Below are 24,777 nucleotides of genomic sequence, written 5' to 3' on the forward strand. Positions count from 1 at the left end.
CACTGTTACTGCAAAATGACACTGGCGGGGAAGGGGTTAACTTTATTGGGGAGGGAGGGGTTAAGTGTGTCCTTAGGGGTGTGCTTTCTACTGTGATTGGCGGTGGCTACTAGTGTAGGAACAGTGATCAACGGTCCTACATAGTAGAACCGTCTGATCACTGTTTCTACACAGGGGAGAATGACAAGCGGCTTGTTTACATCAGCCGCCTGACTTTCTCCCTCTGTACTGACGATCGGCGAGTGACCGGCGGACATCGGGTCCGCAGGTCACACGCACTAACTTCCCTGTGAACGAGCTGCGGCGGGCGCGCGCCCGCTATTGGCTCACAAGGATGTGACAGGCAAGTGACGTACCGGTACGTCACTCTGCCTGGCCGGGGCTGACCGCCGCAGTATATAGCCATGCGGCGGTCGGCAACCGGTTAAAGTCCTTGTAAAATCATGTATTCTGTGCTGTAAAAGGATTATATAATGTCCGGTGTTTGCCTTTATGTAACATTATTTAGGAAAATACCTTATTTACAGCGCCACTGGGCACTCACGTAACCCACTGCAGGTCCCGTCCCGGTTAAGATCTCGGCTCCTTCCTCTGCAATGCCTGAGCAGGGAAGGGGACTCCGGCGGGTCTCATGAGCACCCAGCTGTGCTGTAAATAAGGTATTTTCCACAATGATGTTACACATAGACACATACTGGACATTATATAATCCTTTTACAGCGCGGATTACATGATTTTACAAGGACTTTAACTAGGGTTTATTTTTGAGATTACAGGATTTTTATAATGCCGACTCCTGAGCTGACAGAGAGGGAGGGGGAGAGGGGAGAGAAGACAGGGGACACAGGATCTTTTTTACATACTGTTTTTACAAAGTACATGCAGTATTATGTACATATCATAAATAAATAAGACACCCCCTGAAGATAAGCCCTAATGTGTTTTCTGTAGCTAAATTTAATATAAGACCTGGTCTTATTTTTGGGGAAACAGGATATATGCTAATTGCATCTTAAATTTTAATGCTGATCAAATCAAGCACTGCACTGAGAAGTAACTGTTTTTTTTAATGAAGATTCTTCTTGCTTGTCATATAATTTAAGATATTCTGTGTAACAGTTTTGGTAACAATACTAAAAATAAGACCTTATTTCCCAGTCTAATAAAGGAAAAGCATGTTCTTAAAGAGGAAGTAAACTTCCCTTGTCTGTACCTATAGGTAAGCCTATAACAAGGCATACCTATAGGTACTGTAAATATCCCCTAAACTTGCACCTTTTAGGAGATATTTACTGTATACTGTGCCGATTACATCATTGGCGCATGCGCTCTGAAGGAACGGCCGCCTGTGACATTTCTTCAGGGCCTGTGCCATGACCTGGGCTCCATATGCTTTTGTGTTGCAGGTTTTGTTTTGTTTTTTGTTTACTTCATAGGGGTTTACAACCTCTTAAGAACTGTTGCTGTATGCCAGTATTCTTCTGAATAAATACATTTCTTAAAATTACCATTTAGCATGATCTTATAATTTTACAACACTTTCTGTGGATATTTTCCTTTTAATTACCCCCTGTTCTTTTAGGATGTCTGTAGTGAGGTTTGGATTTTTCCCGGTGTGTGTACTTTTGCAGTTCAGAAGAGAACAGTGGTTGTAAAATAATGAGGTATAGGGGTCTTAACTGTTGCCCCAGGCATCGCCGAAGGGTAGCACAAACTTTTCAGTAACAGGGGACCTGTTACAAGAGGTTAGTAGAGATCACAGCTACTACCTTTTTACAAAGGAATGTGCCAAATCCCACTACAAACTGCTTGAGTCCCAGGCCTTTACAGGTGACAAAGAATTCCATGTGGCCCTCAGGCTGCAGGTTAGGTAGCAGGGGCCTAAAAGTACCTGTCCCTCTATAGGCAATGAAAGTTTTTATTGCTTTGCTATAATCAAACTGCATTTCCAACTTTATTGTTTCGACAAGCAGCTCATACACATTCTATTTACCTAATTTAAACTTTTTTCACATAATTTAATTTATTTATCATGCGACACTAAAATGAATTGATCATAACTATATCCTGTGCGCATCTGCTCAAGTGTCTATACATTTAATTCTATATTTCCAAGTTTCAAACTGCAAGATACCTTGTTCATAAAAGGTTCTCTTTAGTTGTCTTCTGTTGAAACTTGCAAACTTGCAAGTAAATAGCCAAGTGTGTATGTGTGTTTTTTTACATTTAGTAACGACACACTCGATGGCAAGCAAACATGTTTTGATTCAAAACAGGATAACTCTGTGGAAGGATAACGGCTAAGATGCATATGAACAATTAGCAGTATTGCTAATGTACGTCTAGGTCTAGTTGTTGTTCTGTAGTGACTGAAATTGTTTGGAGTATTTTCTAGTATGTTCTTTCCTGGTCAACAGATGATTGCTGCTTGTTCATGTATGGTTCATTATTGCCAACAGTAAAGGTTTATCAGCCAATGGACCAGCTACTTGGCCCAAGCCTTGAGCCAACCACATCAGCCAAATTATTCATCCGCATGTATGGCTGTGTGCCTGCATTTGTCATTCAACACTAATGGCAGGGGGCCAGACTTTGAGTACAATATTATGCCAACCTTGAACAAAACAGTTATCCATATTCTATTCTGAAATGCATCATTCTGTTATAAAGTTGCTTCACATTGGCATTGGAAAATTGGATATAGTGTATATGAGATGAGCAACCACCAGAGTGTGACAATATTTAATCATAATTAGATGCTTAGTTATTTAGTTAATAAAAAAAAATGAACTTCAGCTGATTCAACCCTGTTTTTTACTTAAAGGATTAAAAAGATATATATGAGCTATATGATGATAATGACAATTCCCAGGAGGTATGTTGGGGTATTTTAGTATTTTCATGTGGTTCAAAGCTAATCTTACAAAACCTGTTCCCTTCAGGGGATTATTTTCATGAAAAGTTATAAGGATTTTTGCAACTAACATATAAAATAAATGACCAGAAAACTGAAACTAGTTCTTAGATTAAAAAATAAACCTACGTCTTCAATTTTAAGAAACATTTAAGACTAAATTCTAGTATTAGGATATGTAGATAATGGTCTTTCAAAGCATTTTAGAATTCATGTGTAAAAGCGTTAAGCAGCCAGAATTTTACTAGACCCAGAAATTAGACGAGGGGCCAAATCCTGCAATCACTAACTATCCTCAGGCATAAAATAAGCACAGGTGGAGTCCCTTAGGTAGGATTTATACAGGGTAAATGACAGTGGCACTAAAATCCTTGTGTATGTTATTAATGAGTCCCCAGTGAGTCTGTGCTTAAGACTCTGGCTTAATAAGCATTCCACAACTGTGTAGGTGTTTGCAGAATGCCTAATTACTTCAGCTTAAACTCCCAAATTATTCCAAGTGCTATATTTGGGATAAATGGCTGAACTGAACACCAAGTTACAATTATGCTATGATTAATTTGCTAAAAGGATTGGCTGGTCTGGCTGCAATTGACAGGCAAATAGGCTAATCATTGCATAATAGACAGTTGTGGACGACTTGTCAAGGGGTCCCTATGAAGAAATTCAGTTTGAACTCCCCTCCACACACCCTGTTATTCAATGAAAACCATAATACTGTGAAGGAAACAATGAAAAAATAAAATTTAAATAAATGCAGGGTAAAATAAAAGTAGAAAAAAAACAAAGCGTTGTTAGCTGTACATAATAATCTCCGTAGAATGCAGTATACATACAAATAGCAAGAATATATTTCACAAAAGAGTTCCACATGTGATATATTCAATATATTCTTTTATATGTATTTTATTTACTAAAACCAATACAGGAGGATTAAACAAATGTAATACATTACCATAATACTGGCATAATATATTGGCTGTGCATACTTTGATTGAAGTAACCTTGATACTTTTGTAATGTGCAGTATAACAAAGCACAGTCTACAAATTGCATTATCTTACATTGCCATTCATTTCAATGGCACTCTAATTTCCAAACACGGACAAAATAACAAAGCTGAGGCAGTTGGATTTTTGGGGCCCATGGACGCGATGGAAATTATACCATCTGCATAAATGTAAATGGGTCTTTATTAATTCTTTAAAATGGAATTCCAGCCACAAATATCAAGATAAGAATTATTAGCCCAAAAAAAGTTAAAATAACAAAACCAGCTTTTGCTTCAAAGTTCACCTTCAATCTAGAGATTTCCCCCTGCAGCATTGATAAACTAAAACTCCTAACAACATGGGCAGCACAGTGGCTTAGCACTTCCACCTAGCAGCAATAGGGTCGTCGGTTCAAATTGCAACCATGGCACTACCTGCATGGAGTTTGCATGTTCTCCCTGTGCCTGTGTGGGTTTCCTCCGGGTTACTCTGGTTTCCCCCCACACTCCAAAGACATGCCGGTAGGTTGACTCCTGTCTAAATTGGCCGTAGTATGTGTATGTATGAATTTGAGTTGGGACCTTGAGTTGTAAACTCATTGAGGGCAGGGACTGATGTTCATGTACAATATATAATCTGTAAAATGATTTAACACTGCTACTGCAGTATTAGAAGTTTTCAGTAAAGACATTTGTTTTAAACTCATTTTTGTAGTAGTAAGAAAGCATTCCCTCCTTATTCCTCCTAAAACCATATATTGTTGCTTATGGCAGGCTGTAATGTTTTTCTATGTTGTGTGAGCTTCTCCATATTTTCAAGCTGATAGATGTACTCCTAGGCATTAAAAGACACAAATGAAAGATGAATTCATACAAAGGTCACATTGGCATAGGTATGCAGTCTTATATGCCAAGTTTAATGCTTTTATTGTCCATACACAATACAGCTGTTCACTGGATAGATCTGTTGCTAATTGGGCTCAGTCGATAATAAGGAGGCTCTAGTGGCATAGCCTTTTGGTGTATGACCAAGGCTCCTTATTATCTAAATAGGGATGGAACTTGAGATTTTACCCCAAAAACGAATACTTTGCATAGAAAACCCCTTTGAATATAAATATACAGTGCAAGTCTACAGTTGTTTTTTGAAACATCAAAATAAATAATTCTGAAGCACTCATCTTTGTTATGTAACAGATTTGAATAAAGCCTTTTCTACCTAAAATTACTTGGGAAGTGCAAGACTACCGAAAGTTTTTACTTATGTGATTGCATTTCTCTATTTTAGTACACAATATACTGTATACTAACAATATTAAAAAATATTAAAAAATTGCGATCTTGATTCACCGCCTCCCACGATCTTAAAACGGAATTTCCTCAATTCATACAGAGCTGTTTTCTTCTCACTCACAGCTGTCAAAAAAAAAAAAAGCGCCTCCAAATGTTTATCAACATTGTCAAGGCTGGTAGATAACTGTAAACACAATGTGTTACAATGTATCGTTTCGTTCTTTGACAGCCCATTCAGACTGACGCGACAGGATTTTGTGGGGCGACCTGTGAAGTCGCGGTGCACAGTGCACCGCGACCTCGGCGCGACTTGCACGGACTTCATATAATTTAAGTCAATGCAAGTCGCCTCCAGGTCGCTCCAAAGTAGTACAGGACCCTTTTTCTAAGTCGGAGCGACTTGTGTCGCTCCTATTAGAACGGGTCCTGTGCTAATCAATGGCGAGCGAGTGACCGCGACTTGTCAGGCGACCAAGTCGCCTGACAAGTCGCGCTAGTGTGAATGGACCCTTAGATCAAAGGAATGAACTTCCGTCTGTTAACCTCCCTGGCGGTATGATTCTGTCAGGAATTCTGTACCAAAAGCGGTACAATTCTTTTCATGGAAATTTGGCGTTATGTATTATAGGCCTACAATTCTTAGTAATTACTGACTTAAACCTGACCAAAACAAGACTCTAGTAGACATTCCAGATAAATTTGAAACACAAACGCGTGAATTATAATCAAATCAATAATATAATTTTATTATATAATATATAATATATATAATAAAATTATATTATTGATTAGATTATAATTCATGCGTTATATATTATATATATATGTGTGTATATATATATATATATATGTGTGTGTGTGTGTGTGTGTGTATATATATATATATATATATAACGCATGAATTATAATCGAATCAATAATATAATTTTATATATTATGTGTGTGTGTATATAGGTGTATATATATATATATATATATATATATATATATATATATATATATATATATATATACATACATATATATATATATATACACACATATATATATATATATATATATATATATGCATATATATATATATATATGCATATATATATATATATATATATATATATATATGTGCATATATATAATATAAAATGTGTTTTGTGCAACGTTTTTTTTTTTTTTTTTTGAATTTTCCTCCCTAGTTCCGCTCCCATGCAGCATTGCTGCTGCAGGGAACGGAACTAGGAAGTCCTCCTACCGACAGACGAGCGGCGGAGATCTCGGCTGGCGGTCACAGCAATGAGAGCTCATCGCTGGATCGCCAGGATAAGGTAAGAGACGCTCCGCTGCGCTGTCTGCATAGCTCTGCCATTCACCCCGAGCGTGACTCGGGGATACCGATAATAGCAGAAAATTCCTACCCCGAGTCACGTTCGGGTTTACCGCTAAGGCTCCATTCACACCTGAGCGTATCATTTTCAGGCCTTTTTTTTGGGGGCTTTTTTTCAGGTGTTTTTTTCTGGCTTTTTTCAGGTGTTTGGAAGTAGGCATTGACATCTAACAAAAACACCTGTAATCTGCCAAAAAAGAAGCTCATGTACTTTTTTCAGCTTCAGGCTTGTGCTTCAGGTGACAAAATGCTAATACGTGAACCTGGGCCATTGAAATTAATGGGATTTTGCTTGTTGGGCATTTTGAGACTTCAGAGATGAGCGTTTTATGAGCTGAAATACGCTCAGGTGTTAACAGGGCCTAAGTGAGGGCAATTTAACCTCTTAAAGACTAAGGCCCCTTTCACACTCTCCGTCCGTCGGACGGATTCCGTTTTTCTCAGCGGGGGATCGAGCTGCAGATCCCCCGCTGAGCAGGAGGATGACAGCTGTGTCTCCGCACTGTGTGCGGAGACACAGCTGTCAGTTCCCCATGCATCTCTATGGGGGAAATCGTTGGTCCGTTCTCATCCGATCCGCTGGACGGATGGAAAATAGGGTTTTCATCCGTCCAGATTTGACGGATCAGATCGGATGTCAGTGGACATGTCTCTGCTGACATCCGATCCCCCATAGAGATGCATGGGGCGTCCGTTCAGATCCGCCAACAAACGGACAGGCGGATCTGAACGGTCCGCCTGTGTGAAAGGGGCCTAAGACTTTTTCTGACACTCGTTACTTACAAGTTAAAATCTGTATTTTTTGCTAGAAAATTACTTTGGACCCCCAAACATTATATATACATATTTTTTTAGCAGAGACCCTAGAGAAAAAAATGGCAATCGTTGCAATATTTTATGCCTCACTGTATTTACGCAGCGGTCTTTCACACACAATTTTTTGGGGAAAAATACACTTTAATAAATTTTATAAAAAAAATGAAATAGTAAAGTTAACCCATTTTTTTGTATAATGTGAAAGATGATGTTACGCCGAGAAAAGTGATCTTTATTCCAAGCAAAAAAATTGTGGTCCAAAATCATGCAGCTCTGCTGAATACCTAAATAAAATTATTTCCCTTCTATCCACACAATAATGCTTGCCTGTACATGCACTTAGATTGCTATTGTTAGATATTAATGCAAATTATAAATCATTTTAATGAAATGTGTGCATTAGGAACTGTAGCTATTTTATTGGTCATTCAACTGTATACACGGATGATGAGTGATGTGTATAGTTACACATGAAGCAGTCTTTTTTATTTTTGTAGTCTGTACATGAATTTCAGTGTGTGTGATCACATTTAGAAACCGTATTAAAAGGAAGAAAAGAAAAATGGTTTGGAAGTGTCATCAGAGGCTACATTAAAATGTGATTTTGAGAGTTTTTTTACCCCAACTCCCTTGGAGAATTTGAGACTTCGAGTCTGTGACTGCGAAATCCCATTGCAAAGTTCATCAGGAATCGTGTTCCAGCTGCTGGAGTGATAGATAGGTTTAATTACACTGAATTACTGCGGCAAGAGCCGCTCTGCTCTCCCCAATGTCATTAAAAAGAGAGGATTTTTCAGTGCCTAGTCACTAGCCAAGCCTGGAGCCTGGAGCTTGCGAATGAAAGTCTAGTGGTTAGTGGCATGCTTCAAGACCAGAGGTCAGAAGGGGCTCAAACCTATCATCTTCTGCTGATTTACCTTATAGGAAAGGGGCTGATCTGAATCAGCTCTCCACTGGTCGAATCACTGCCTTTGAGCTAACAAATTACCATTTTAATTTCATTTCTTCATGATCTTGTCCAAATTGTATTGATTCTCCTGTGCCCCTGAAAGGTAAAATTATATTGTACATTTTTGTTGTTTAGAAAAAGTATATTACAAAATGGCATGATTAATCTACATTAAACAAAGCAAATATATCATTTTGAACTATAGTGGGTGTTCTGCTAGATGATAACTATAGACAGTGAATATACTCTACCTTTGCAGTGTTGTGTTAGTTGTGTCTCATGCCAGAGGAATAATATAACCGACTCTAAGCAATGGGAAGCCTTGCCCAAATTCTGCCCTAATGCTCTCAGTTCTTCAGCATCTTGTGCAAAAGAAGATGGGATCATTATCTTTGAATGTTTGGATGGAATTTTGGTGAATGAAAGATGAACTCCAGTCTTCCTAAGGCTTGCTTAGTTGTACAGAATAGAAGGCTAGGGAACGTTCAGTATGACTGTTCATAACCCACCCATTTCTTTTATTTCAGTTCTTTCAAACATGGGGCCTCAGCATCACATATGAGTTTTGCCTAGGGCAGAATGCATGTCTAGCCTGCCTATGAGCTGTCAATCCTTCAGACCTACACCGACTCATTAAGGCATGTTGATACTTGCATACCTAACCCTTAGAGCCAGCCCATTGCTTGAATCAGGGCTGAGGACTCCTGATTTCAGTACTCAGGCAGGGTGCTGTAATGTTTACAGGAAGCTATGTACAGCACTCTGATGGCCCTTCCAGCCAGCCATGATCTACCTGCATTTGCAAAAAAGCACAGAGACTCAGTGATGACATTGTTATGTCTAAACTAATGTATGCAATAAAAACAGAAAATTTTCATTTAGAATTGTCATTAGTGTGTTAATGAGAGGGAGAGGAAGCAACCAGGAAAGGCAAATATAAACAGAGTAAGCTTCAGCTTTAAGGAAGGAGTATAGGGGAATAAAGGTAAAGGCTCGTTTATATGGGTTGTAGGGGGCTTTTAATAATAGGTGGTTGAGCTGCAGTTTTACCATGTGCACCATCCAGCTGCAAGCTAAAATGGCCACCATTGGTATTACCACACACCACCACTGCTGTGGTTGTGATGCACCACAAATCATACCACATATTGTGTTTGGCAGCCAAATACAACCCATTCATGTAGATTGGACCATGCCACAAAGGCCCTGCATCTAAGTGTAATGCACACGGCTGTGCTTTCAGTGGTTAAAACTGGTGTCTGGGAGGTGACATATCACCTCTGAGCTGCCAGTGAAATGCCTCTGCAAAGCAATTCACCATGAAACACTTTTCAGAGGGGAGGCAATGATGACAGCAATTGTGCAAAAAGGTAAATCAGCGCAATTAAATATAAAGTGGTATAGTGTTAAGACCCAATCATTTGGGACACATAAAGAAAATACAGCAGCTATATAGAACCTCCTTCACTAACGGGAGAAATGAACTATAGACAAATATGTATACAGCGCTATATAAAATCAAATAAAGTGACAATGTGCATCATATAAATCAATAAACTCGCTTACAGTGCAATATATATTCCTCTTAGGTGCAATATATAATGTCCATAAAGTGCATTCAAAGTAAAGTGCATAAGAGTCCACTAAAATATAAATATAACCGTGGTTTAAAATTCAATAAAGTGCGCACAATGGGCTTGTGCGGACTATACACGCCAAAAACAGTAGCTGTCGGGAGCCGTGCTGGTGGGTCGTCACTCGTCCGTCCAGGTCTCTGCCCCCTATACGCGTGGCGTCTTATGCTTTCGCATCACGACTTCCTCAGTAGGGGCTAAAATGGCCACCATTGGTATTACCACACACCACCACTGCTTTGGTTGTGATGCACCACAAATCATACCACATATTGTGTTTGTCAGCCAAATACAACCCATTCATGTAGATTGGACCATGCCACAAAGGCCCTGCATCTAAGTGTAATGCACACGGCTGTGCTTTCAGTGGTTAAAACTGGTGTCTGGGAGGTGACATATCACCTCTGAGCTGCCAGTGAAATGCCTCTGCAAAGCAATTCACCATGAAATACTTTTCAGAGGAGAGGCAATGATGAGAGCAAGTGTAAACAAGCCCCAGCTCCAAAACACTTGACTTGAGATGTCGCAGTCCTAGATGAGCGAAGATGGACAGCATGAAACTCTTCAACCTTTTCCAACTTTTTCAATGCTGACTGACTTGTTGGAGTAAAAATAGTGATACTAGACTATTTTCTCTCTAGGTTGAATGTTTGATCTGTACATTTTCTAGTAACATTTGATTTTGTCCCAGCAGAGGGCCAAGTCAGTCAGCATTGGAATAGTTAGAGAGTTTTATGCTGTCTACCTTGGCTCACCGGGACTGCAACATCTGAAGTATGTTTTGCCCCTATTCACAAAGAACATTAGACCCCAGATCTCTCTTCTGCTCTCAAAAGCATCTGATCAAACCAACATCTTTGTCACTTCTAGTTTCATATACCATAGAGATGATTGGGGAACAAATGTTCCTCCTTCTTCTCTATGGTAAGCTGGCCCAATCGCCCACATTGGCCCTGGGCTCCCTGGTAGAACAGGAGAGCCTGGGAAAGGTGACAGAGGGGAAACCTTTTCCACCCCCTGTAAAAGTGATTAGGTAGCTGTATAGTCAGTCTCTCTCTCTCTCTCTCTCTCATTAGTAAATGAATATCAATTTATAATACTGATAAGATGTTTACATAATCCTGATCTTTTATTTAGCATTTGTTGTTGTGCTCTGTTTCAGGTGTCCAGAGTTCCTGTAGAATTATGTGAGCAATATACAACATGCGGGGAGTGCTTGAGTTCTGGGGATCCTCATTGTGGATGGTGTGTTTTGAATAACATGTAAGTATGATTACTGTAAGGGATTACAGATATAGACACAAACAGTAAAACAAAAAGAAATCAATAAAACTAATGGGCCATACACACTATAAGATTTTCTGAAGACTTTTTCCTTTAGACTTACCAAAACCATATAATATGAGGTCAAAGCTAAACACTTTCAATTTGTATGCAATCTGGCAGGCCCTTGCACTACATAGAAAAGGTAAATCTGAAGGAAATCTAACCACAAAAGTTGGATAGTGTGTATCCAGCTTTAGCCTTGCCACTTGGTGTCTTACTAAAGCAAGTAAAACCTGGAACAACATTCTGCTGCCCAGGTGCCTTACAAAGTTCTTGCCACCAAAGTTGTGTCCCACATAATAAGATCAATCTTTCACCATACAGGTAGTTTAGTGCTTCCCAGCCAGACATCTACAGGAACTGGTTCCAGTATGGAGAAAAATCCCTGAGCAGGCTGATCATTTTATAGAGCTTGGAACAACCAGGCCTCTTTCATTTCAATAGTTTTTATTAAAGTTTTCATAAACAGAATAATAAATAAGTTATACAAAGCGTAGAAAGTCCATATTACAAACGAGAGGGATACATAGTCACTTCCAAACAAAAATAGATTCAGTAAAATGAAGAATTACGAAGTCATGTGTGTTAGAAGGACCCAAATCTTGTACCAGCGCAGTTTCCTGTGGAGGATACGACACCATGGACCCAGACACCCCTAATGGGAACATAATGTGTCCAGAAGCCCATGGTCAGCACCCCCACTTTTATTATAACATAAGTGATATAATCCAAGTACTATCTAGGAACAGTATAGGTATTTGGATGGACCTATGGCAGCTTAGACAGGAAACCAGACCTTTTTCATCTGGGATCCGTATCTAAATAACCAGTCAAAAATCCTCAGTGCCCTCTCTTAAATCAAAGAAAAATATTCAGCAAACTGCCCCAATCTGGGAAAAATATACTTCCAGTCCTGGACACACCAAGTAATTTTTATTGCCCTGCTTTCACAGTACGCTTACAAGTCACATGAATTAACAGTGTATATGTTTTACTATCAGCTAGTTTGTCATTATGTTTATTTCTACAGTCCTTTATTTTTGGGGAATTATTAATAATAAGTCCAGCTAAAAAAAATGGTATGGTTCTTTACCCATATGCCATGACTTAAGGCCCGTACACACACGCAGATCGTCGTCATACAAACGTCGGCGGACGAAAGATCTGCCGATTGTATGCGTGTTAGTATGGTGCCTCCGACAGATGTCTGCACACAATCTGCGGACAAGAGTCTTTCTTGCAAACATGAAAATTTTTGTCTGCAGACACCAGAACGGACAATTGTTTGCCTGTCAGTACAGAAATCAGCCGACAGACCGCAGATTTGCAAGACTGGGCATGCTCAGAAAATAAAAAACACAGGGAAAGTTAACCATTACATGACATCACTTCTGCAGTCAGCTGAAGTCTGCGGACAAAATTCTTGTGCTGTCCTTGTGCTGTCTTTGCACTTTTCAACAGACACCGACATCCCGGGGAGAAAAGACGAACATTTGTATGACGACGATCTGCGTGTGTGTATGGGGCTTTAGTCCATAAAAGGTCCACTATTGCTAAAAATAAGTCCTTTACATTTGTTAAATATCCAACGGAAATGTGTAAATCAAATTTCAAATCTTAACTGTGTTAACTGAATGTTTTTGGTGGGTATAATGTTTGGCGAATCATTCAATGAATCACTTCTGGACCAGAAGATTTCCCTCCTTAAAGCGGTAGTAAACTCTAATGACAAAAAAAAACCCCTGCAAGACAAAGGCATAATGAGCTAGTATGCATCGCATTAATTTTCCAGCAATTCCCAGTAAGGAACTCTGAAGGTCCGCCGGACCTTCAGAGCGCATGCGCCGCACTCGTCAGCGGCTGCATGCAGTGGTAATATCTCCTAAACCGTGACGGTTTAGGAGATATTAATTGTACCTATAGGTAAGCCTTATTATAGGCTTACCTGTAGTTAAAAGTAAAAAAAAAAGTGGTATACTACCGCTTTAATGACCAGGCCATACTTTGCGATTCTGCACTGTGTTACTTTAACGGACAATTGTGCGGTCGTGCGACGCTGTACCCAAATAAAATTGATGTCCTTTTTTCCCACAAATAGAGCTTTCTTTGGGTGGTATTTGATCACCTCTGCGATTTTTATTTTTTGGGCTATAAACAAAAAAATAGCGACAATTCTGCTAGAAAAAACAATATTTTTCACATTCTGCTATATAACATTCCCAAAAAAAATTTTGTTTTCTGCTACATATTTTTGGTAAAAAAAAAAAAAATTGCAACAAGCGTATTTTGATTGGTTAGCATAAAAGTTTTCGTGTCTACTAACTACGGGAAAGATTTATGTCATTTTTATTGTTTTTTTTTTTTTTACTAGTAATATTAACTAAATGTTTTTGGTGGGTATAATGTTTGGCGAAACATTCAATTAATAAAACTTGTTCACCATGGATCACATTATTCTTCACACATTGAACAAATACGTTTGCACGTATTTAAAGATAAACGTCAGGTAAACACACAAATAAAATTCTGTACATGTGATTTGACCTATCCTAAGCCCTCCATCACTCCAACCTTCCCTGCATTTCTAACACTTTCTTAGTAAGACAAAACCTCTGCATAAAAAGCCATCTTTCCTGCACCAAAAATATGCTAGTGCCAAATTCTTAGTGCGGTTATTTCTTTTTTTGTAATCCTATACACACATCAACCTGTAACGGGATACTGAAGTAATAACATTACACTGATCTCTGCACTTTCTACTCTTGTAAGTACATTCCCTGTGTTAGACTAACAGCTCTGTCCAAAGCAATGGAATCTTTATTGGCTCAGAGTACTGACTCTGTTAAAGCAGTTGTATCCCCAAAAAAACAAAAAAAAAACTATGCAGGACAATGGCATAATGTGCTAGTGTGCATCGCATACTAGCACATTATGAAATACTTACCTTAGAACGAAGCCCCCATACAGACACCGCTGAGGAAGCTGACATGTTCCCACGGCGTCTCTTCCGGGTTCGGCGGCTCTGGTGCTGTGAGTGGTTGGAGCCGCGATGACGTCACGTGCGGGAGTTCACTTTCCTGCGAGGAGCCAGCAAGGAGCTCTGAAGGGCAAGCAGAATACGCCGGAACTGTGTTTGGGCATCATCTGTAAAGTAATCAAAAATACACCTAACCAGGAAACATTAAATTTCACCAGATTCAAATTTTTATTTTTTAAGGCGGTATTAAACACAAAAGCAAACATTTATTATACTGCATAGACGTGATGGCTACAATAAATTCCTTTTGGAAGCTCTCTTTCCTTCAATTTCAGCTGTGATCTGGCCAGTAAGCCTGTTGTTTTTCAGAAGAACAAGCTCTCTTTGCAAATGTATTAATTACAGGAATTAGACAAACAATTTAACACTGGCAGGGGTGCTTACAATGAACAGCTTTTATTTACTTTTGTAAAACTTTATTCCAAAAAGAAAAAAAAAAGTGTTTGCTACTTAGAAAGTGTGAGCTTGAATTTAGCTTCAATTTGTAAGTGTATTTAAATCTGCAAGTTCATCTAACACTTTCTTCCCACCACGTTAATAATGCTGCTGTCCAAAGGTGCCCCTGTGCACCTTCATCCAGAATGGGGGCACTGTAATACAGGAGGGATGGTATTGGCCAGACCACCATGTGAAAACAGAGAGGAAAAATAATGCAGACATGACATCTATTGATTAGTAATCTGCAATATATTACATTTTACATTTTTGATTTTGGGTTTAATATCACTTTAAGTTGTAGTCTTGAATTACCTTAAATTATATAATAACGCACAGCATTAACCGCTTGCCGACTGCGCACAGTATATTTACTGCGGCAGTCAGCCCCGGCCAGGCAGAGTGACGTAGATCTACGTCGCTAGCCTGTCACCGGGTTTTGAGCCAATAGCGGGCGAGCGCGCGCCCGCCTCGGCTCGTTCACAGAGGAGTCCGGGTGTATGACCGGCGGACCCGATGTCCTCCGGTCACACTACGATCGTCGGTAGAGCGGGAGAAAGGCGGAGCGGCTTATGTAAAAATGGAGATCAGACGGTTCTACTATGTAGAACCGTTGATCTCTGTTTTTACAATAGGAGACCTGTCCCATCACAGTTAGAAACACGCCCCTAGGACACACTTAACCCCTCCCTCTCCAATACAGTTAACCCCTTCCCTGCCAGTGTCATTTTTACAGTAACAGTGCATATGTATAGCACTGATTACTGCAGTAATGTCACTGGTACCCCCAAAAGTGTCAAAAATGTCAGTCAAGGGTCCGATCTGTCCGCCGCAATATCAAGTACCGCAAAAAAAAAAAATCGCAGATCGCCGCCATTACTCGTTAAAAAAAAAAAACACCAAAAATGACAAAAATCTTTCCCTTTGTTAGTAAACACAGTAACTTTTGCGCAAACCAATCAAAATACGCTTTTTGTGATTTTTTTTACCAAAGATATGTAGGATAAAACAAATTGGCCGAAAATGTTAAAAAATTTTGATTTTTAAATTTTTTTGGGGGGAATTTCATATAAAAAAAAGGGAAAAATATTGTTATTTTTGCAAAATTTACGCTCTTTTTTTGTTTATAGCGCATGATCAAAAAATCGCACAGGTGATCAAATATCACCAAATGAAAGCTCTGTTTGTGGGAAAAAAAGGACGTGAAATTCGTTTAGGTACAGCGGCGCACGACTGCGCAATTGTCCGTTAAAGTCACGCAGTAAAAAAATCGCAAAAAACCCCCCGGTCAGGAAGGGGGTAAAATCTTCCGGGGCTTAAGTGGTTAAAAAAATATATATTCCTGCTCCTGAATCTTTTAGTTGTCAATTGTATTAGGTAGGGCACCAAGCCGCTTGGTGATCAGGCAGTTTTTAAAAAAAACTATAAATAAGAAAGAAAGGTGATAAAACCTAAAAAATGCTTTTATCGAGCTGGAGTAACAACCTTCACTTAGCATTTATACCCACAATAAAATGCACAATATTACAGGGACTTTCATGAGAACATTAGGTGCGCAGAGTTTGAACTAAACTATCTTTCAGTACAGAAATAAACCTATTGCAGTCATTTCTATTGCCTATAGTGCCCTTTCACATGCTGCTATTTTTTATTTTCACCAGCTTTGATTAAAATGAGCCATTTGCACAGCCTAAATGACTTCATACTATAAGTTTGTGCCTAAGGCATCAAAATGACATTTCTTTCCATGTTTGCTGGATCTTCTATGTATTACCTACATTAGTGCAATACAATACAGCATTGTATTCGGGTACACTTGTGTTAGTAATTATTAAATTAAAACATTAAAAAAGCAACATTATTTTTTTTTAACTACTATTTTTTAATATATTGCCCTTTTTTTTTTTTCTAAACAATCTCTGACCGCCTAAGGTACATGTACTGCAGCAGGTCGGCTCTATTGCGAGAAATCACGTACTTGTACATCATTTAGTGCAATAGTCACTAGGGGGCGCACACATGCTGCTGGAGGCACAATCATGCGCTGATTGGACAGAGGGGGGGGAGCCAATCAGCAGGCCTGGCGGACCCGATGTCTGCCGGCCACCTGCAATCGTTCCAGAGACAGGCAGAATGGCGATTTGCCTGTAAACAAGGCAGGTCACCATTCTGACACCGGAGAAGATAGAGATCTTGTGTTCCTGCTAAACAGAAATGCCGATCTCTGTCTTCCCCCAGTCAGAGCAACCCCCACACAGTTAGCAAGCACCCCCTAGGGACACATTTAACCCTTTTATCGCGACTGATGTTAACCCCTTTCCTGCCAGTGTTGTTACTACAGTAACAGTGCATATTTTTAGCACTAATCACTGTAATATTGTCACTGGTCCTCAAGAAAATGTCAAAAGTGTCAGGTGTCCGATTTGTCCGCCGCAATGTCGCAGTCCCGCTAAAAATCATTGATTGCCGCTATGACTAGTAAAAATTAAAAAAATAAATAAAAATGCCATACAAATATCCCATAGTTTGTAGATGCAGTAACTTTTGCCCAAACCAATCAATATACGCTTATTGGGATTTTTTTTACCAAATATATGTAGCAAAATACATATTGGCCTAAATTGATGAAGAAATTCGATTTTTAACATTTTTTTATTGGGAATGTTTTATAGCAGAAAGAAAAAAATATTGTTTTTTTTTTTTTGTTTTTAAAACTTTTCTTATTTATAGCGCAAAAAATAAAAACGGCAAAGGTAATGATCAAATACCACCAAAAGAAAGCTCTATTTGTGGGTAAAAAAGGACATCAATTTTGTTTGGGTACAGCGTCTTACGACCTCGCAGTCGTCAGTTAAAGTAACACCGTGCTGTAACGCAAACAATGGCCTGGTTATTAAGGGGGTAAAACCTTCCCGGGGTGAAGTGGTTCAATGGGTAATGGTAGTGCAATCGTTTTTTTTTTGTTATTTTTTTTTTTTTTTTAAATATGCTATAGTGGTGCAATTGTTTTTCATGCATGGCTATATTTTCTTTTTTAAATATGCTATAGTGGTGCAATCGTTTTTCATGCATGGCTATATTTTCTTTTTTAAATATGCTATAGTGGTGCAATCGTTTTTCATGCATGGATATATTTTCTTTTTTAAATATGCTATGGTGGTGCAATCGTTTTTCATGCATGGATATATTTTCTTTTTTAAATATGCTATAGTGGTGCAATCGTTTTTCATGCATGGCTGTATTTTCTTTTTTAAATATGCTATAGTGGTGCAATCGTTTTTCATGCATGGATATATTTTCTTTTTTAAATATGCTATAGTGGTGCAATCGTTTTTCATGCATGGATATATTTTCTTTTTTAAATATGCTATAGTGGTGCAATCGTTTTTCATGCATGGATATATTTTCTTTTTTAAATATGCTATAGTGGTGCAATCGTTTTTCATGCATGGATATATTTTCTTTTTTAAATATGCTATGGTGGTGCAATCGTTTTTCATGCATGGATATATTTTCTTTTTTAAATATGCTATGGTGGTGCAATCGTTTTTCATGCATGGCTGTATTTTCTTTTTTTAAATATGCTATTGTAGTGCAATCGTTTTTCATCCATGGCTATTATTATTTTTTTTTTAAATATGCTATGGTGGTGCAATCGCTTTTCATGCATGGCTGTTATTTTTTTTTTAAATATGCTATGGTGGTGCAATCGTTTTTCATGCTTGACTGTTGTACACGACATGAGGTATTTTGTCCATAGCCATAACAATAGATGTCTTTCATTTAGTATTTTCTGTTTCATATGACTCCAGAAATAAATGTAGAGACCCTACATTTTGGAGGAGCATTCACGTTAGGGATTGTTTGCTATTAACCTATTGTTCTTCCCTGACAGTGCTGAGGTAATAGCAGTGCTGGGGCTCTAATATAGTGCAGCGCTGGCACCAAAGCTTTAAAAAATGTCATTCTATCGTCTTGTGACATTTAAGATGACAGACCATCCTTCTTCCAAACATAAAGCACAAACTGAATACATGCAATCACATCTTGCAATTTATACAACTTGCACCTGACATACTTAATCATTAAATAAAAGGGGAAAAAAAACAATGCAACAAGCTGAGCTTGTTGACCTGTCATATAGAAGTGCAATTGTATATGGTATTAGGCAGAAATAACAATAAAGCCGGGTTTTAGCAGATCCAAACAGAGGGTGAAGATATACATGACACTTTTTGACACCATAAGGATTGTGCAGGGCTTGTACTCCAGAGTGAAGTTAAATGATCCCTCCTGCCTATGCCATCTGCTTATTACTTAATGTACTGACATTGATGATTAATAATGCAGATTATATTCATGCAGCATTGTGTGTTAGGTTGGCATGTGTTTAAAGGAAATATTTTTTCTTGATTGAAAAAATGAATGATATACGTTTCTTTTTTTTTTTTTTTTTTTGTTATTGTGAATATGTTCGAATTTACATAGCTCTAAAGCCAAATGATTACATAGTTCTATAGCTCAAGCTGAATAAAAATTGCAGCAGGGTTACACTGTATATTATCTGCTATGTATCAGAAAAGTTGGAAAATATGTCCACCCGAATGATTTGTCTTATGATAACACAATTACAAAACCACAGGAATCTGGCCAGCTACTGTTACTGCTACTAAGTACTGTTTGACACCCATGCTGGCGTTTTGATATATGTTTATATTTTGTTATGTTAGGATACCTGTAGCTTGGCAGTTTCTTCAAGAATAAGGCGCATGTGGGAGATCTGCCATCCTCCACTAAATGCTTCCAAGACTTATTCACAACTTTCTCTTTCAACCTGCTTACTTTAACCACTTTAAGACCAGAAGGATTTGCCCCCTTAATGACCAGGCCATGTTTTGGGATTCGGCACTGCGTTATTTTAACGGACAATTTCGCGGTCGTGTGATGCTGTACCTAAATAAAATTGATGTCCTTTTTTTCTCCACAAATAGAGATTTCTTTTGGTGGTATTTGATCACCTGTGCGATTTTAATTTTTTTGCGCTATATACAAAAAAAAGAGCGACAATTTTGAAAAAAAAAAAAAACAATATTTTTCACATTCTGCTATATAACATTCCAATTAAAAAAAAAATTTTAAAATCAAAATTTTTTAACATTTTAGGCCAATTTGTTTTCTGCTACATATTTCTGGTAAAAAAAAATCGCAATAAGAGTATTTTGATTGGTTTGCGCAAAAGTTATCGCATCTACTAACTACGGAAAAGATTTATGTCATTTTTATTGTTTTTTTTTTTTTTTACTAGCAATGGCGGCGATCTGCGATTTTTTTTGCGGGACTGCGACATTGCGGCGGACAGATCGGACCCCTAACTGACATATTTTACACTTTTGGGGATACCAGTGACATTACTACAGTAATCAATGCTAAAAAAATGCACTGTTACTGTTATAATGCCATTGGCAGGGAAGGGGTTAACCCTGTGGGTGATCAAGGGGTTAAATGTGAGCCTAGGGGAGTGATTCTAACTGTGGGGGGGTGTGACTTCTGAAATGACCATAGAGACATGTGATCCTATATAAAAGGATCACAGGGGCTCTATGATCATTCCAGGGAGAAGAACGGTCAGCTGTGTTTACAACAGCTAACCGTTCTCTCTCTGCAGGGAATGATCATGGGTGTCAGGCGGCAATCAGAGCCACCTGCCCGCTGCATCGGCTTCCCCGATGATGAGCGGGGCGGGAGCGCACCGCTGGCAGCGCGTGCTCGCCCCCTAGCCTCCTTCTCACAACCGACGTATAGCTACGTCGGTTTGCCCATGAGCGGTTTCCTGCCGCAGTATAACTGCGGCGGGCGGTCATAAAGCCATTAAGACGTGGGGCACTTGATAAAAAGAATATTCCTTTTTTGCACAGAATCATAATAGGCACTTTTAACATTACCAAATGCCTATTCTTGATTAAAAATTCTCCGTAAGATTTGCGCATACCAGTTTTTTGAAGTGAAATTAAAGTTTTTGTTTTTTGCTAAAATAAAAAAAGATGAGATACCTGCCATGCTGAACAATATTGTTCATAGCAGCCTGTACCATCTCTTGTGGAGTCCACCACTGCCTTCTTCTTCTTCCTCTGGGTACCCCCTTAGCAAGCCTTGTACTATGGGGGCACCTATGTAGGCATGCTCCTGAGTTGTGCTGTGTTCACCCATTGACACACACAGCATGGCTTGGCCAAGCCCTTCGCTCTTTCCTCACAGGATATGACTGACAGCCATAGGCTCCTGCTGCTCCTGGAATCCCATGTAAGGTGGAGTGGCCTCCTAGGACAGCACTGGAACTTAAGAGGACTTGGGTAAGTGTTTAGGGATGGGGGGGGGGGGCAGATATTGGAAGCTTTTTTACCTTAATACAGAGAATGCATCAAGGTAAAAAAAACTTTGCGTGTAGAACCACTTTAAGAATATAGGGCATTATGCGCATTGCCCATCATTCCTCTTATGTAATTGATCAAATTTTTTTCTATTGCATGGATATATGTTGCTTGCCTAATAAAAAATGCATATTATTTGGATTGGAATGAATTTTTGTTAACAAAATGTATTCATAAATCTGTAAAATATGCATTCTTTTTCTCATAGGTGTTCTCGGAAGGATAAATGTGAACGTGCAGAGGAACCTTCCCGGTTTGCAGCTAAAATAGAACAGTGTGTTAAGGTCACCGTGAACCCCAACAGCCTTCCAGTTTCCGAGCACAGCCTTCCGGTAAGAGAGTGGAGGGAATGAACAGGTTCCTTTAGTACAAATGAGTAAACATGTATTCTGAATAGATGCAGAGATTGATTTTCAAACATTATGAAAGTATTATTATAGTGCCCCTGAAAACTATTAGTGCATTATTATGTTTTTGTCCAGGTATGAACTGTGGTTATATGTGTGCAAGTTGGTAGTGCAAATTGCTCATTCAACATGCTGTTCTAGGACTTACTGCATTAACCCTTTCGCTGCCAGGCCCTGCGCTCCACTTTTAAACTTAGCTGGCCAGGCCATTTTTGCAATTTTCCTCTGCTTTTTAATTTTTCCCTTAAAGCTCTCAGAGTTTAATAAAGACCCCCCCCCCCCCCCCAAACCATATATTTTCTGAAAGCACATGACCAGTAGAATACAAATAAGGTGATACTGATTTTTAGGGCCCCATGATATTTGCTCAAATGTTTATCAAAACAATAATTTTGCTAAAAATACACTAAAAGCATTATTAGCAGAAAAAACACAGCCCATTTTACAAAATTCCTACTAAATATAAAAGCTAATCTGAACTGAGTTAATAAATAACCACTATTTGTAATTTTTAAATTACGCCTTTTTGCAAAATGGTGAAAATTGAACGTATGCAAAAGTGTAAATAACCAAATTTCTCTAAAAATCTGAAGGTATTCATTGTTCTCTTACAGCTTTCAGAGTTTGTTAAAGACTTACTGAAACTTACTGACTTACTGAAAATTTTACTTATGCAAAAATGGAAATAATAACATTTCTCTAAAAATCTGAAGGTTTTTATTTTTCTCTTACAGCTTTCAGAATTTGTTAAAGACACCCCCCCCCCCCCCCAAAAAAAAAAAAAAACATATATTTTGTGAAAGCATAGAACCAGTACAATAAAAGGAAGGTGCTACTGATTTTTAAGGCCCCACGATATTTGCACAAATGTTTACCAAAGCAATAAATTCCCATTAAATATAAAAGCTTAACCTGTATCGAGTTAGTAAATAACAAATATTTGTAAATTTTAAATTGCACCTTTTTGCGAAATGGTGAAAACTAAAGGTACGCAAATCTGGAGGTTTTCATCTTTCACTTTTTAGCTTTCAGAGTTTTTAAAAGAGACCCCAAACTTTACATTTTCTGAAAGCAAAGGGCCAGTAGAAGAAACGGAAGGTGCTACTGATTGTTAAGGCCCCACCATATTTGCGCAAATGTTTACCAAAACAATATTTTTGCTAAAAATACACTAAAATCATTAAGTGGATGGATTCATACATGGCAAAATGTACAAAATTCCTGCTAAATATAAAAGTTAACCCTTCGTATATTTAACCTATATTAAATAACTAATTTAATAATTATATTTAATAAATAACAAATATTTGTACATTTTAAATTGCACTTTTTGAACTGAAGGTACGCAAAACTGTAAATAAAACAATTTACTCTGGAGGTTACCATTTTTAACTTACAGTTTTCAGAATTTAAAAAGACCCCTCAAACCATACATTTTCTGAAAGCACATGGCCTGTGGAATAAAAAATGTGCTACTGATTTTTTGGGCCCCGCAATAATTGCGCAAATGTTCATCATATCACTATTTTCACTAAAAATACACTCAAATCATTAATAGTGCATATAAACACAACATAACTTACAAAATTCACGGAACTGTACAGGCAGTTCCAATTATGTCCATTGGGATGCAACGGCTGCTCAGGCATAGCTTCTGTTTCCAATCTGACATCCATGTGGGTGTGGGTGCACAACTTTGAACGCAGACAGTGTGAGCTCAGAGACATAGACATGGACCTACATGGATGTCAAATTGGGAGCAACGCCCCTGTTCGTGCAGTTGCTACATCCCAAATTACATCAACGGAACACCTGTGCATCCCTGTAAAGGTATGCTGTGTATGCTCTGTGTGAACAAGGCCTTAGGTCCCTTTCACACAAGCAGACCGATCGGGTCTGCCTATCCATTTTTCAGGCGGGCCCAAACGGACCACCCATTGTTTTCTTTTGAGAGGCTGATGTAAATGGACATGTTTCTGTTTACACCCACCTACAACCAATCTGATCCACCAAAAAAACAGATGTATGGGGATCACATTGTCCATCCATCTAGCAGATTGGACCGGATAGTATTGGATGGAAATGGACAGGTGGTTTGTTTCCATCTGACCACCCCATAGAGAACAGCGGCTGTGTCCATGTCCGTGTCCACTCTGCTTTTATTTTTTTTTTACTTTTTACATTTTTTTAGAATTATATTTTTTTATATTTATTTTTTTTATATATATTTTTTTTTTTTTTGGGGGGGGGTCTTTGGTGAGACATCAGAGATCTAAACATGCCCACATATCTCTTTTTTGAGACCTCTGCATCAGCTGGGCGGACACAGACCTGTTATCCGCCTGTGTGCTGATCCCCGCTGAGCAGGCGGGTCTGCTTGACAGAGTCCGCTCCATGTTTTGTTTTTTTATTATTTATTCTCTTTTACATTTTAGATTTTTTTTCAATTATATTTTTTATATTTTTTTTTGGGGGGGAGGGGGTCTTTGGTGAGATTTTAGAGGTCTAAACAGACCCCCATATCTCTTTTTTTGAGACAGAGAAAGGGACTTAAGAAAGTCCCTTTCTCTGCACCACTTACTTGAATGAATAAGAACATGCATTGTATCCCTACATCCAACTGTACCAGATGGAGGCAGTCTTAAGCTAATTTTGTATATCTTACGTGGTCCTGCCCAGTCATACATCAATACTGGCAACATGTGGTAATCTCTGCACAGTAATTACCACCCATGTCCTGCTAATCCCAAAGATAGGCCTACTAGACTTAGACAAGGAAGTGTGGCCTAGGTACACTATATTTTTAAGAGAAACCTTGTTTTTAGCCCAAAGATGATTGTGCTTAAATTGTTGCAACTATCTCATACGACAGTTCCTCAGTGGGTTAACTCAATTAGTGAAATCATCCCCTTTGAGAAAATACATTATGACAACAGAGGTTGTACCCGTAACCACCACAAGATTTAGGAGGCTTAGTGTAACTCCACTCATACATATAGACTACCACAGATTAATATTATTTTGCACAATATTGTACCTGTCTGTATTTTATCTGGGTCTGACAGACACGTTTACTAAATCCAGTTCTCACTGGATGTAAAAGGAACACAATTGTTTTAGTTTTGAATTGTTTATTGCTACACGCACTTAAGTGCCTATTAAAGTT

The 24,777-nt window shown here is 38.5% G+C and overlaps 1 protein-coding gene across 1 annotated transcript in view; it reads left to right on the forward strand.

Annotated features, from left to right (window-relative positions):
- The window catches only part of PLXNA2 (plexin A2), a 539,737-nt gene that overhangs the window by 314,101 nt on the left and 200,859 nt on the right, over window positions 1-24,777 (forward strand). The window contains exons 5-6 of the mRNA XM_082245705.1: window positions 11,141-11,241; window positions 21,413-21,536. Of these exons, the coding sequence (XP_082101831.1) occupies window positions 11,141-11,241; window positions 21,413-21,536 (225 nt within the window). The remainder of the gene's footprint in view (window positions 1-11,140; window positions 11,242-21,412; window positions 21,537-24,777) is intronic.

Source organism: Pelophylax lessonae (genome assembly GCF_965119305.1).
Source record: "Pelophylax lessonae genome assembly, chromosome: 2".
Lineage (NCBI taxonomy): Eukaryota > Metazoa > Chordata > Amphibia > Anura > Ranidae > Pelophylax > Pelophylax lessonae.